Here is a 13,769-nt window from a genome sequence, read left to right on the forward strand (position 1 = left end):
TTAAAGGGAGGAGCCGGTTGAGAAGCAGTGGTTCAGAAACAGGAGAAAGTGGTGGTACAATCAGTAGACTGAGCTCCCCCAAGAGAAAGAGGAGCCGACCCAGAGTCAGGCGGGGGAGGCGCCTGGAGTGGACGGAGGTGTCGCTTCCACTATAATATGGGGGGGGGGGGGAGGGCAGGAGTGTTAAGGGGCTTGGTGGTGGAAGTTGACCAAGTTATCTTACGGTGGTTTCCATTTTCTCCGTGCAGAAGGGGGTGAAGTCATCTCAAAAGAGAGCAAGGATGAGGGAGGAACGATCGGAGGTCTCAGGAGAAGGCAAAGGACGGAAACAGTTCTTGTAAAGAACTAGAGAAAGCTGGTGTGAGATGCGCTGTGGGCGCCCTCGTCTTCCCTGAGAGCGACAACTTCCTCCACCCTCCAAGGGACAGTGTCTCTCCCAGAATGTTAGGAAACAGCTTGTCAGAGATTCTCAGGTGCATTTAAAATAAAAGTACTTTCAGCACAGAAGCAACATTTACATGAGATTAACCAGTCTCCATGGTCACAAAATTCCACAACTGAAATTTCGCTTTGGATATGAGTTTGATAATCTCTTAACAAAGGAAAGAGAACTGTATGAAATTGCAGTATTGAGTTAGAGCACATTAGGATTCATCGCCTCAGACTTGACATTGGTAACTCCTGGATGCACAGGGTGGACTGGCCTTGCATACACCTTCTCAGAGCAAGTGCCCATTTAGACCAGCGTCAGTAAGTTAGGAAAGGAGCAAAAGGATGAAATAAGGGTCTCTAAAGAGACCTGAAAAAGCGAACAATCAAAAAAACGCAACTTTGTTCTCTGATCATTTTGTGAAAGGACCATCATTGTTCTTAAGCTTTGCCCACACTTTCTTCTCTAGGAAGAAGATATAAATGGATAACTTCAGGAAGTCCCTTGGGAATTTCTACGTGAGAAATGACCAGGCTCTCATTTGACGTGTTAATGCCTCTCAGAAAAGCTAAAAATACACAGGAGAACCAGCGAAAGTTTATATAGAAAACACTATTAATAGCATTGAGAAAGGAAAGAAACACACTCTTCAAAAAAAGCAATGGATTAAGAGGTAAAAGGGACTCAGATTCTAGTTTCAATACCCCAACCCTCTCCGCTCATCTGTGTGAACTCGAGCAAGTCGCCTAACTGCTCTGAGCCTCGGGTCCCTCACCAGAAACTGCAGGAGGTCCTTGTGCACCTGCAGCTGGATTCACAGCACACTTTAGCAAGAGAGGAGCCTCAATTCCGTGGGACAGATTCCGCAATGTGCTGATTTTTTCTAGAGATAAGTTTACAATGAAAGACCCCTTGGGAACCTACAAGAGCAGAGAGTTCCAGAAGTGATATCCTTGGACATAAGGAGGCGAATATTAAAACTGCCCTTCCAGTTGTGCTGTGATCCTATTGGTAACGGTGACCCACGAGGTCACCACAGTACTAACCTCCAGTTAAGGGAACCCACAGGAACACCAGTGAAGGCTACAGCCTTCCCAATGTGACACCCGGGTCTGCAGGATAACTGGATAACCTCACACCTCCTAACCCTAAACTAGGAAATTGCTTCAGTGTTTTGAAAGCGTCCAGCATGGCTTGTCCGCATACGTAGTCAGCTTTATAAGATTCAGTGTGTGTCTTAGTCACATTCTAACAACGTATGTATTGTATGTATATATTTATTTATATGTGTACCCATTTGTGTCATTTTGTATCCTGACATCAATCAACCAATTTGCCAAAAATGTCATCTTCATAACAGCAATTTTGTCATAAAAAGTATAAAAATAACAATAAAATGAGAGTTTCTATAAGGTAACAGTGATTAAATTTATAAAAATTGTAAACCATCCTAGGCCTCCCCAAAAAGATTTGCATCAGCTTGTCATTGAAAGAACACCTCCTTCCAGGAATGGTTTTCCTAAACTCTGGTCCACACATTGGTCTCTATGATGTGAAAACGTAATCCCATGAGGAAGGGCTGTGTCATCCCTAATAGTATTTAATGTTTCCTGTGTTCGGCCAGTGATGTGTCCAGTATATCTCCAATAAAAATTAAAAACCAGCACTAAAGTAATCAGTCTATTTCTGTAGAGCTGGCTCGATTATTCTCTATGTAGGAGGGGACTGAATCCTACGAGACGAGGGAAGATTTTAACTAAGCATCCTGGAAACTTTTCCTGCGTGTTCTGTGATAGAAACACTCCTTGGCATTTCCTCAAATAGTCCTCTCAAACTGTGGTTCCTGCTCCCACTTCCCGCCCACTGCAACTCCTCTGGGCGCCCCTCACTTCCTCCTGTCTGTTCACCCGCCCCAGGCTGAGCCGCACAGTGGAAAACTCTACTGGGGGGGTCACAGAACTGACAGCGATTTCAGGAAAAATCCACTGTATGCCATGTGCTGCTGGCAGAATTATAATGGAAGGATTTCATGTTTCCTGGTTTTACCCAGTTTTAATAGAGCTATTTTTCATCTGATAAGTGCATATTAGAGTGGAACATAGGACAAATAGGCCAGCACCCTTTGGGACAACATGACTGGACCTAAGTCATAATGACGGAGTAGGGTCAAGAGCCCTGGCCTCAGACTCTGCCGGGGGAAGAGATTTACGGCTCAGACAGGAGCAGTCAGACGTCCCCAGTTCCTGAAGAACTGAGTCGAAGGATGCTTGGAGGAGAGGCTGACAGAAGAGAATGTTGCTATCTCTTAAGTTCTACACGGCCATTGAGAGAAGACCTTCATCAAGATATGCCCTCTGGGAAAATGAGAAGTGAAGAAAAGTGATCACATGGCCAGGAAGCTGAGAAATACTAAGCTTTGCAGACATCATAGGAATTGAGTTCTACATGCACTTACTGAGCAATGAAGCAATACCTTGTAAAATCTAATTTTATACCCCAGCCATTATTGCACAAACAGCTAAAGTATTATTATTTATAGTTACAGAAATTATAAACTATCTCCATCATTTTTATAGTAGAGTTCTCCAGATGACTCAAAAGCTGGGCTTCAATTACAAGACAGAGAAAAAGAAGTGTCTGTTTTAAGAATCATTCTCATAGTAGATTAGGAATTAAATTAAAACATAGCAAAATGAACATTAGAACATACAAAAAATTAAAATATGGCCACAGAAATGATCCTACAGAGACATAAGTGCCGGGCACTAGGACAGGAGGAGGGTGAGGGAGGTGGTCATGGTGGCCCCTGACGGGCCCCCTGCCCTGGTCCTTGCCTGCGTTAGGGACGGAGAGGAGAGGATGGGCCCCCTGCCCTGGTCCTCGCCTGTGTTAGGGACGGAGAGGCACTGGGGAGCCCTTCAGGTCAACACCTCGCTTCGTCGTGCGCTAGTCCTGCATCCGTTGTTTGAAATCACTGCCTCTGGACTAAGGCTCTGCCTCTCACAAGTCTTTGAGGAAGTGAACATTCGGTAGAGAAGGACCATGCGGTTAACAGCTATTCTCATCTGCAGTAGCTCAGGGTGTCACATCCTTTCTAGAGTACAGCTAGGTGAGAAGAGACCTCTCCTGAACAGGGAGCAAGAACTCCACACTCGGACTGGGGTGGAAAGCAAAGACAAGTGGGAGACTGAGGCTCAGCCTGCACACACAGCTCCCCGGGTTGAACTTCAAGATGTCAAGGGCTGGGGCGGGAAGCAGACTGCCAGCGTTGGGAGCTGATGCTGCGGGTAAAGCATGGGGGACCTGAGGCACAGCCCTGCTCCCCCTAGGAATTCATGGCCCGTCAGCAGAACCTAACGCTGGGGGAGGCAGGCCACCTGACTCCCAGGAGGCATGTGTGGAAACTGATTTCACGAAGCGCACCCCACCTTGCCACACACACCAATGGTACATGGACAGGGCCCTCAGCCTGGAGTGGGCAAAGCACGCAGTGGACAGAGTTTCCAAGGTGTCCATGAACATGGAGGGAGCTCAGCGTTACAAGCTGGGTATCCTGGTCGCTGTTGGATGTTGTGAATGCACAGTGTGCAGAGTGAGCCGGCAAGAGTGACGACACCACACCTCTCACCCAGGCCCAAGACCGAGGTACTTCACCAGGAGAAGGTGGTTACAGGGTTTCCTTCCCTATATACCTCACTCTGGAAAACAGCCTTTATTTCCTCCAACACAAACTTACTAATTCGGAGCATTTCTAAATTTGTAAGGCAAAGGTCCTATTAGTATTTTTTTTTAAGATTTTATTTTTCCTTTCTCTCCCAAAGCCCCCCGGTACATAGTTGTGTATCTTTAGTTGTGGGTCCTTCTAGTTGTGGCATGTGGGATGCCTCCTCAGCGTGGCCCGATGAGTGGTGCCATGTCCGCACCCAGGACTTGAACCAGCGAAGCCATGGGCCGCCACAGCAGAGCGCGCGAACTTAACCACTCCGCCACGGGGCTGGCCCTCCTATTAGTATTTATAAAAACGGGGGCTTGTCGATCGACTTTCATGGCAGGCACTCTTCACAAAAGAAGGCCTTTAAATGGTTTCTCTTTGATGGACCAACAGTCAATGTGTATGTTTTATCTTTTCAGGGATGGGAGCAGAAATATAGGGCCAACGGAAGTTTTCACGTGCTAATATAACTCTGACAGCTCTGAGCTACTGAATACATTCCATGTTCCATCCCCAGGCTGCAGGGCCTCAGGCACTAGCTCTTTAAATCCTCAACAACCCTACGAGGTAGTTACCACGGGATTAACCCTATTTGTCTGGTAAGAAAGGGGAGGCACAGAGAATTTAAATAGTAAATGGTAGAGAACGGATTCAAACCCAGGTAGTCGATTCTAGAACCTAAGTCAGTTTGTTTCAGTATGCTACATGAATTAGAGCGTATTTTGCTGTTTCTGAAGTACGAGCATGCCATTTCAAAGCAGACTTTCTATCCTAAAGGGTGAGACGATTATCTCATAGAAGCACCTGGGACAGAGTGAAGCACATGGTAGGGATTGAGGAAATGTTCGTTCGTATTTTCCTTCCTTTCTTATGATGAGGTCTATTCGTCTCTTCTGTACAAAATCCAAAGTTTTTCTTGAGAGAAGACCCTGTTATTACACGTTCATAGCTTCAGTCAATGCTCAGATTTAGGAGGCACACACAGAGTGATGAAATCTGTAATTGGAGCTCTCTAAGTTCAAGCCTTCTCTGACTGAGGAAGAAAGTGCTGTTGCTCCGTACACGCGGCCACACAGACCAGGGAGTCACGTGAGCCGCGCGCCCTCTGCTAGTTCAGTGCTCTCTTCCAGAGAATTAGCAGTTTAGGGCTGCCTTGAGCCATTGTGCACATTTAAGTCAGGAAATGGATATTGCCTCAGGTCTGAACTAGGAAAAAAATAATTCCTGCCCTCACTGAACTTGGCATTTCCTTCAGCTGCAACCACACGTATCGATTCAGACCACTTCGCGTGAACAGTCACCCATGCCGTGTTGTTGGTCCACGTGGCTGCAGTTTTAATGGACATCAGCATCTTCATAAGTTGAAATCCAATGAGGTTTGATTATGAAGAAAGTCCAGACAGCCATTATTAGTAAAACATCATTTAAATATAAAGTGCTAATATTCACATGTAAATTTGATAATTGTCATTCTGTGGCAAATATCATCACAATAACAGACGTTTATAGTTACATTATTCAGTGACTAAGCAATAGAAAAGTTGATCTTAAAATAACACTTTACTGTTAATACTGTTTCAAAGCTATTAAAATCCTTTATGTTGGGAAGTATCAATGCTACTCTGAGTGTGTCAGCATTTGTAAGTGCTTTAAAGATGAAGAACGCACTTATGGGCCAAGTAGGCTCCTTCAAAATCCCCCTTTAAAGGGAAAAATGACTTTCTCTACCGTTTGAATTTGACTTTATGGACAGCTTTTAACAGGTTTAACAATAGGAGCTGGCCCCGTGGCCAAGTGGTTAAGTTCGTGTGCTCCACTTTGGTGGCCTGGGGTTCTCCAGTTCGGATGCTGAGCACAGACTTACACACCACTCATCAAGCCATGCTGGGGCAGCATCCCACATAGAAGAACTGGAAGGACTTACAACTAGAATACACAGCTATGTACTGGGGATTTGGGGAGAAAAATAAAAGAGGAAGATTAGCAATAGACGTTAGCTCAGGGCCAATCTTCCTCACCAAAAAAAACAGCATATCTTTAAAAAAAAAGTTTAACAATAAACTCACTATAAAACATAACGCTCATGTTATCATTAATGCTAACGGCAATAAGGGGGCTTCTGATGTGTGATCCCGCCATCTTGTAAAAGTGACTTTTCATAATTCATGAACCAGCCTCTATTCTTCAGGGGTCAGCATTTCTCCCATAAGAAAAAGGTGTGGGATCCAAAAACTTTGTCGTTCTATAAAGACTTTGTCTACACACAAAAAGAGAGAAAGAAAACGTACACAACCATCCAAAGACAGGCATTTTCTGTGACGGTTTGGCTTTTGTCTGGGAGGCTGGGTTGCTTTTGGTTGATTTATGGAATCCACTGCCTCACTCCCACGTGTAGGTGGCTCAGGTTTGCTATTACAAGATAGATAATAACAGGATTAGGGTCTATTCCTTAGTGCACAACTGTCATGCTATGTACCTGATCTGACTCTTGATCTCTTTGAAATAAAGACATTCGTCCATTCCATCTTGAAGTACCAGAAAATCATGTAGAGACGTCCATCACAACTAGCACCATGCCCACGAGACACAAACTTGCCTATTAGACTATGTTTAAATGAAAGCTTTCCTGTCCTATTTCCACTTCTTTGTAACCAATAAATGTAAATTAGATTGAAGAAGCAGTAACAAAAGTCGATTTCACTCTTTAAGGTCATAAAAATGAAATATAATCTCTCTTTCAATGTAAATTAATTTATCATAATTTATTTTTCCAAATATATCCTGAATATATTTATCCATTCATTAAACACTTATTGATGGTATATTAGTTAACAAGCACAGTTCTACATAACGGGTATACAGAAATAAAAGCTATAATTCTATCGTTCTTCAAGAAATTTCAATATCCAGGTTAAGAACATTTATAGAGGGTTATACAGGGCCCAAAAGAAAAATCTAGAAAGCTACTCGAATGAGGTGGATGTCAAAGGAAGGGTTCTCAGAGCAGGCAATGCCTGACCAAGATTTGAAGTTGGAGAAAGAATTGTCCAGAAAAAGAAGCTGAGTCTGGGTATTTAAGATAAATGGAAGAGTCTGTGAAAAGGATGAGAGGCATGGCAAACCAAAAGAAATTTGGTCTTAGTATGATAATAGTCTGCAAAGGAGGACATGATGACAGGAAATAAGGATGGAATTAGGAAAGACCTGACAGTGACAGACTCTGCCATGTTAATGAGTTTGGGTTTTATTCTAAGAGGAAAGGAAATAGCTGTATTAAAGAATTTTACAAAGAGAGAATATGATCAGATATGCTTTTTAGAGTTTTCTCTCTGATATTATTATGAAGGATGCATTTGATCATAGGGTATTGTAAGATACTTTATGAGAAATGAAGACCTATTCCAAGGCAGTGATGCGGACACGGAGAGAGGAGACGACTTGCCGAGCTTCTGGAGGAAAGCAGCAGACGAAGAGTACAGGATGAGTCACTAGTTTCAGAGTTGGGTGATTGTGGGGCATTGTGGGAGTCATTCACAATGACAGCAAATATAGACATAAGAGCAATTGTGATGGGAAGTACTGACTATTAACAGTTGGATATAAGGGGCTTGTGGGATTCCTAGGTAATTGTAATTACAGGACTAGAGTTCAGGAGAAATATCTGAGATGGAAATATGGATTTAGGAATCTTTGATATGTAGGTCTGAATATAATCATCCAGGGAGATTGTATAGAGAGAGAGAAAAAAAAAAAAAAAACAGACCAAGGACACATAAATTCTAGTGAGCACTAACCATTAAACAATAGTCAGAGGAAAACCTACAAGTACAAACTGAGGAATGGCTGTCAGATAACAGGGAAGCTAGGAAACAGTGGCTATCCAAGGAAATCAGGGAGGAGAACATTCAAAATTCAGGAAGAGATCAAATTAGATAAATGATAGATAGATTATAGATAGATAGAAAGATAAATGATAGATGTAAATATCGATTGGTAAGAAGGAGAAAACTAGTCACCTTAATTCCGTTCAACAGTAGGATGACAGGATGAAGACTGGAGTTGGTAGAGAAGTAGACGAGAAATGAAGAAGAGAAGGCTGACTGTGGATAGTGCATCCCGGAATTTCTACAAGGTGCGTCAGGGTGTGCTCTCCCATGGGAAATGCAGTCCCCATGGTTCTGGGAATGGGTGAGTCCACCACACACATACCTATGCCTCTCAAATGCCAAAGACGACCATGGGCTTCTGCTAGTGCCTTAAACCCTGCTGGTAAATTAGCTGGATGATTCTTTTCATATGACTATAACCATTACTATACGTACAAGGCATTTCACTAAGAAGTGAAAAGCAGCCAACGAGCAAGGCGTTTGGCTGTACAGCATCTGGCAGTCAGTGCGAAGGGCTTTGCCACTGAGTTGGTGGGTGGTTCTGGTCTTGCAAGCACATCACTTGTTGCCCTTCAGTTCACAAAGGCAGCAGAGGCTGTTTGAGACAGTGTGTCCCCCGGGCATGCGAGGCTCCTGGGAAGCAACTTAAGTTTTGGATATATGAGTTCTGTCCAGTCCATCCTGGAAGTGACTAAGTTGACTAGGCGTGTCTCGCATCAATGCCAAGAAGAAATTTAAGGCAAAAAGAAGAGACCAGAAAAGTCATTGCATTGTTCTAATTTATTCAATGGATTTATTTAATCTTTAGCAGCTTTTATGCAGGCACTGACCCCATGCTAGGCTGGGCGGGGTCTGTAGTACATACAGCAGGAAACAAAACAGACAAACATCGGTGCCTGAAGGAGCTTACATTTTAATGAGGAGAGGGGGACCACAATAAACAAAACAAACAAGTAAAACATTTGGCATGGTAGGTGGTGAAGAAAAAGCAAAGCAGGAATGGGGTATTGGAGAATTCGGGGGAAGATGAAATTTAAATAGGATAGTCAGTGAGGGCCTCACTGAGAAAGTAACATTTGAGTAAAGATCTAAAATTGAGGGATTAAGCCATGGAGCTGCCTGAAGAAAGTGTTTCAGGCAAAGAAAAAAGTGAAACACATGAGGTGGGCAAGTGCCCGGCATCTTCTTGGAACAGAAAGGAGACCAATGGGGCTGGAGAGAAACAAACACGAGGAAAGCCTGAGAGATGATACCAGAAAGGTAACGGGGAGAGAACACAGTAGAACCGGGGCCACTCCAGGACTGTGTTGAGTGATTCTGAGCAGGAAAAGCAGATTCTGGAGTTCTAAGAGACTCTTCATCGATAAAAGATGCCTTAAAATCTTCAACAATAGCCGTCATTCTCCCATCAGTCCACCCTTTCCGTTGGGGGTGGTGCTTCTACAAATGGCTCCCTCATCCTCTTGGCCCCATCGCAGGTCCCTTCCTTCTCAGAGACTAGAGAAGTGGACTGTGCTCTTCTCTGAGAAGGAAGAGGCGTCTTCAGGAGGCACACTGAAGGCGGTCTTTGTGCCATCCAGAGAGGCCGAGAGGAAGAACAAGGTGGAAATTTGAACGAAATTTTCAGAGCATGAGGAGAGAGTAATGCATTGAACTCAGGTTCTGTTTTCTTAAGCAGAACATTCACTAGGAAAAATAAAACTTTCACACGAGAATTTTTAAGATATCCCAAGACCTTCACTCTTGCAACGAAAATACTACCCAATAAAGATCATCACCTGGAACAGAATATAGTTCTTTCAGCAAAGAAAGAGAAGAAACGCTGAAGAAAACAAGCTATCTGTGGATGTCCCACATGATGTTTTTCACCGTCCATATTATTGGGGTGGCTGTTAGCTGCCTTCTGGGATATTCCTGAAGTGGTCTTTTCAAATGGAGTTTATAGTGTTACACTGGTTCACAGAAAGAGTAAAGAACAAGGACAGTTAAGTAAAAAGGATCTGTACCACTAACTCAATGGTGGCCTCACCTTTTAGAGCCAGTGTGTGATTTTATATAGTATGCACTTGCAGGTCTTGAACCCGGGGTTTTCATCCTGATGATGCTGTGAACTGGCACTTTACTATTTAAATTAGATACTTTCCTATCTACCATTTACTGAATCTTAGTTTTCTCATCTGTATCACAAGCAGTTGGATGGACAATCAGTATAACTTTTCTTGTTATGGAGACCTATGAAAATCAGCTGCCGTGGACAGAGCTGAGTTCTCTAACAAGCTTCAGGCTCAGCAATTCGTTAGCGATACCTTACCCAGAGATGTTAATTACACAGCACCGTACCCCGCTTCCCCGTTTTGTTCCCATAGGCAGTACAAACAGACCACGGTACTTTTCCCTACTGCATAAATCAGAACTCAGGGTTGGTCAGAATCTTTTTTTTTTTTTTTTTTTTCGCTTAGTGACTCAGGCAATCACGACCAAATAACTGGAGATAGCACTCAAGTTGAAAACAATTTGCTACCTTATCATTAGGAGAATGACTATATCAAAGTCAACAGTTCCTAGTATAGCTAAGAAGAGCACTTGCATCCTTGGAGCCAACTTCTCCCCACCCTAAAGGGTTCTAACACGTCCTCAGTTCCACCAGCATAAAGCAGTTGCTGGTACCCTGGGCATCACCAAAATGGATCGATTAGCTTTTAGTCAAAGAGACCTGAATATATAGAATTAATTTCCCTTCTTTATGAAGACCATTTCTGTCCTGAGAGAAAAGCCTTCTGTAAATGAAACAAACTCAGACATTCAACAAGTAGAGAAATCAGCGTCTTCTTGATCTTTGTCCTCCCACCCACTCACTTTCTTATAACTCAAATCAGCAAGAGCTTAGATCAAGAAATTTGTGTTTGTTTCAGCTCTAATGAAAAGTTCTAACAACGTTATTAGATAACCGTGATGAATTTTAATCTGATGACAGCTTGTGACCCACAAATTGCTGTTTAAAATTAAAATGCATTCAAAATGAAACTGGCAAGACGACCACGTATTAAACTTGCAATCTGCTGTGGAAAACACCTATCAAAAGCTCTATGTTAAATATGAATGCCATTAATTACTACCTAGCATCTTGCAACTGAAATCTGAAAAAGATATCCCTTCATTGCATTGACTTATTAAATTCACATTCGTTGAATAATCCTTTTTTTTTTTGCAAATTAAGAAGTCCAAGTAGAGACCAGCTGATGTGGCTTTGGTAATACGCCCTTTGGCAGAGCTCCAGGTAGAATCTAGGGCTACAGAATCCTAGGGTTTTCCTCTGATGAACAAAAGTCCTCTATTTTCTTCATCCCAAATGTTCATCTACAATAAATTTAGAAATGTTTTCCTGCTGCTTAGTTTTAAGTTTATTTATAAATTTTAAGCTATAATTACTCAAGCTATATTAAATGTGGTCTTGAGAATTGTCTACATATTAGTTTTAAAAAATAAGTAGACTGATATTTTTGATAGGTCAGCTAAATCATTCCTAAGTTTGATACAAATTGAGTCTCTTTTTTGGTAATGGGTGTTTGTATCAGTGCTATCTTTAAACAATAATGTAAATGAAACTCAACCCAATGTGTATATTTCCATGTCATATTTCAACATTGAAAAATTGTACGTGCTAATAAAAGGATCCCCTACAGCTGCTTGCAAATAATTTAATGACCAAGTCATAGTTATTTTCTAGTTTTCAAAAGGTGCAAAAGAACTATTGAAAATTCCACAATATAATATCATAATTATAACAATTAATGTGTGTATTTAATTATAGCCTTAATGTTCCTATACATTACTTGAGATTCACAATACATTAAAATAGCAATAGCTAGAAATAAGAAAGTACCATACTTCATTTTCATTACTGCACACACAGAAAAAGACTCGCCCACTCTTTTTGTGTGTGTGTGGGTGAGGAAGATTGGCCCTGAGCTGACATCTGTGCCAATCTTCCTCTATTTTATGTGGGATGCTGCCACAGCATGGCTTGACCAGCGGTGTGAAGTCTGTGTCTGGGATCTGAACTGCCAACCCCAGGCCGCCCAAGCAGAGTGGGTGAATTTAACCACTATGCCACCAGGCCAGATCCTCACCCACTCTTTTTAAAAGATACCACAAGAATTGTAATTCTGCAACCATTATTTTTATTCATTACCCCCGGAACATAGCACATACTCAGTAGATGTCAGTTGAAGCAATGGATGAATATGTGTAATTGGATGACAAGCAAACTCAGGGAAAACACCCCATCTCCGGTTGCTACAGGACTACTGCATGGACAACTGCTGTCGCAGTAGGGTTCCTAAAGTCCCTCTGCCATATTCTATTCTGGTTCATGCGTGTGTAAAAATGATAAAGGCTTTCAGTTCAGTGAGTCCTTGCGTTACATACAGGCTGCATGTATCCAAAAGGCAGGGTCTGTAGCGACATGCATGTGAAATTCCCTGGGGACTTCCTAAGGTTGGCTTCTACCAAAACCTGGTATGGTCCTGACACCAGGAACATTTCCATTTGGGAGCAGGCCCCTGTCACGCTTGGCCTCATCAACTCTGCCCCAGGGACAGTCCTACCGGCTTGTCAGCCTCGACACTGTAGGTCTGTCGGACGCTGGCCGTGGTGCTGAAACGGGAGAGACGGTGCTGTTTCAAAGCTTTCCTTCCTCTTACTGGTTTAGAAAATTCGCGTGACCAGAGACCGGGCCAGCAGGAGCCGGGAGCGGCATCATTAACGCGAGCCGTGCACCCTGATCTCCGGGGAGGAGATGTGGCCCCCCGGTCCCAGCCAGGCGCCCTCTGAGCTCTCCCAGACACGGAGGCCGCACCGATGCAGCCGCTGCAGCGCCGGAGGGCGCCTCCCGCAGGGCGCCTCGCCGGTCTCCCGGAAAGCTGGCGGTCAAGTGCACAGCCGAGAAACGGGATCAGGGAGTCTCGACGGAGGGGAGGGAGGGGAGGCAGGCTGTGTGCACATGGAACACGGCCCTACTATTCGTACAGGGCAAGGGAAAACCGAGAGCTGATTTGAGCGTAAGTTTCCGGCCGCCGCCCTCCAACAGGTGCACGACCCCTCGCCCCTTCCTCGCCAGGACTGTCCTGCTTCGCCTCCCCGAGGCTTGCGCGAGCCGGCCCTGCCTGGCGTCCCGCGGCTCCCGGCAGGCGCGGCTCCCGCCCGCACCCTTACCTGCGGCGTGGAGGCTCAGCAGCAGGCAGAGCGCGGGGGCGCCGCCCGCCCCCCGCATGGCGTTCGCCCCGACAGGTGGAGGAGAAGACCCCTCCGCGGGCAGAGCGGGTCGGCGAGAGGAGAGCCTCGCCGCGGGTCCCCTGGCCCCGGGTCCCTCCGCAGGTCCGGGCCGGGTCTGCCGGGGGCTGCGTGGCGCCCTCAGGAACAGGCTCCGGCCTCGCCCCCGGGAGGGGAGGAGGGTGGGCCGGCCGAGCCGCGCTGGGCGGGCGTCTGCGGCGGGCGCGGGGCCGGGCGCAGCCGGGTAGGGCGGCCGCTGGGCATGCGCACTGCGCTCCGCCGCGGGGCTCTCTGAATCCCGGCTCTGGGTCTTGGCTGCCGCCGGGGGGCGGCCGCGCGCGGTGGGGGTCTGTTGCAACTGTGGGGGCTTGCTGCTCACAGTGAGGGTCTGCCGCACCTGCGGGAGGGGTGGCGGGTGTGCGCGGTGGGGATCTGCCGCACCTGCAGGGGGACGGCTGCGCGCGGTGGG

The 13,769-nt window shown here is 45.1% G+C and overlaps 1 protein-coding gene across 1 annotated transcript in view; it reads right to left on the minus strand.

Annotated features, from left to right (window-relative positions):
• PTPRR (protein tyrosine phosphatase receptor type R) overlaps positions 1-13,526 on the minus strand; it is a 213,097-nt gene extending 199,571 nt beyond the window's left edge. The window contains exon 1 of the mRNA XM_023644010.2: positions 13,244-13,526. Within this exon, the coding sequence (XP_023499778.1) occupies positions 13,244-13,301 (58 nt within the window). The 5' untranslated portion in view covers positions 13,302-13,526. The remainder of the gene's footprint in view (positions 1-13,243) is intronic.
• Positions 13,527-13,769: the final 243 nt, after the last annotated feature.

Source organism: Equus caballus, chromosome 6 (genome assembly GCF_041296265.1).
Source record: "Equus caballus isolate H_3958 breed thoroughbred chromosome 6, TB-T2T, whole genome shotgun sequence".
Classification (NCBI taxonomy): Eukaryota; Metazoa; Chordata; class Mammalia; order Perissodactyla; family Equidae; genus Equus; species Equus caballus.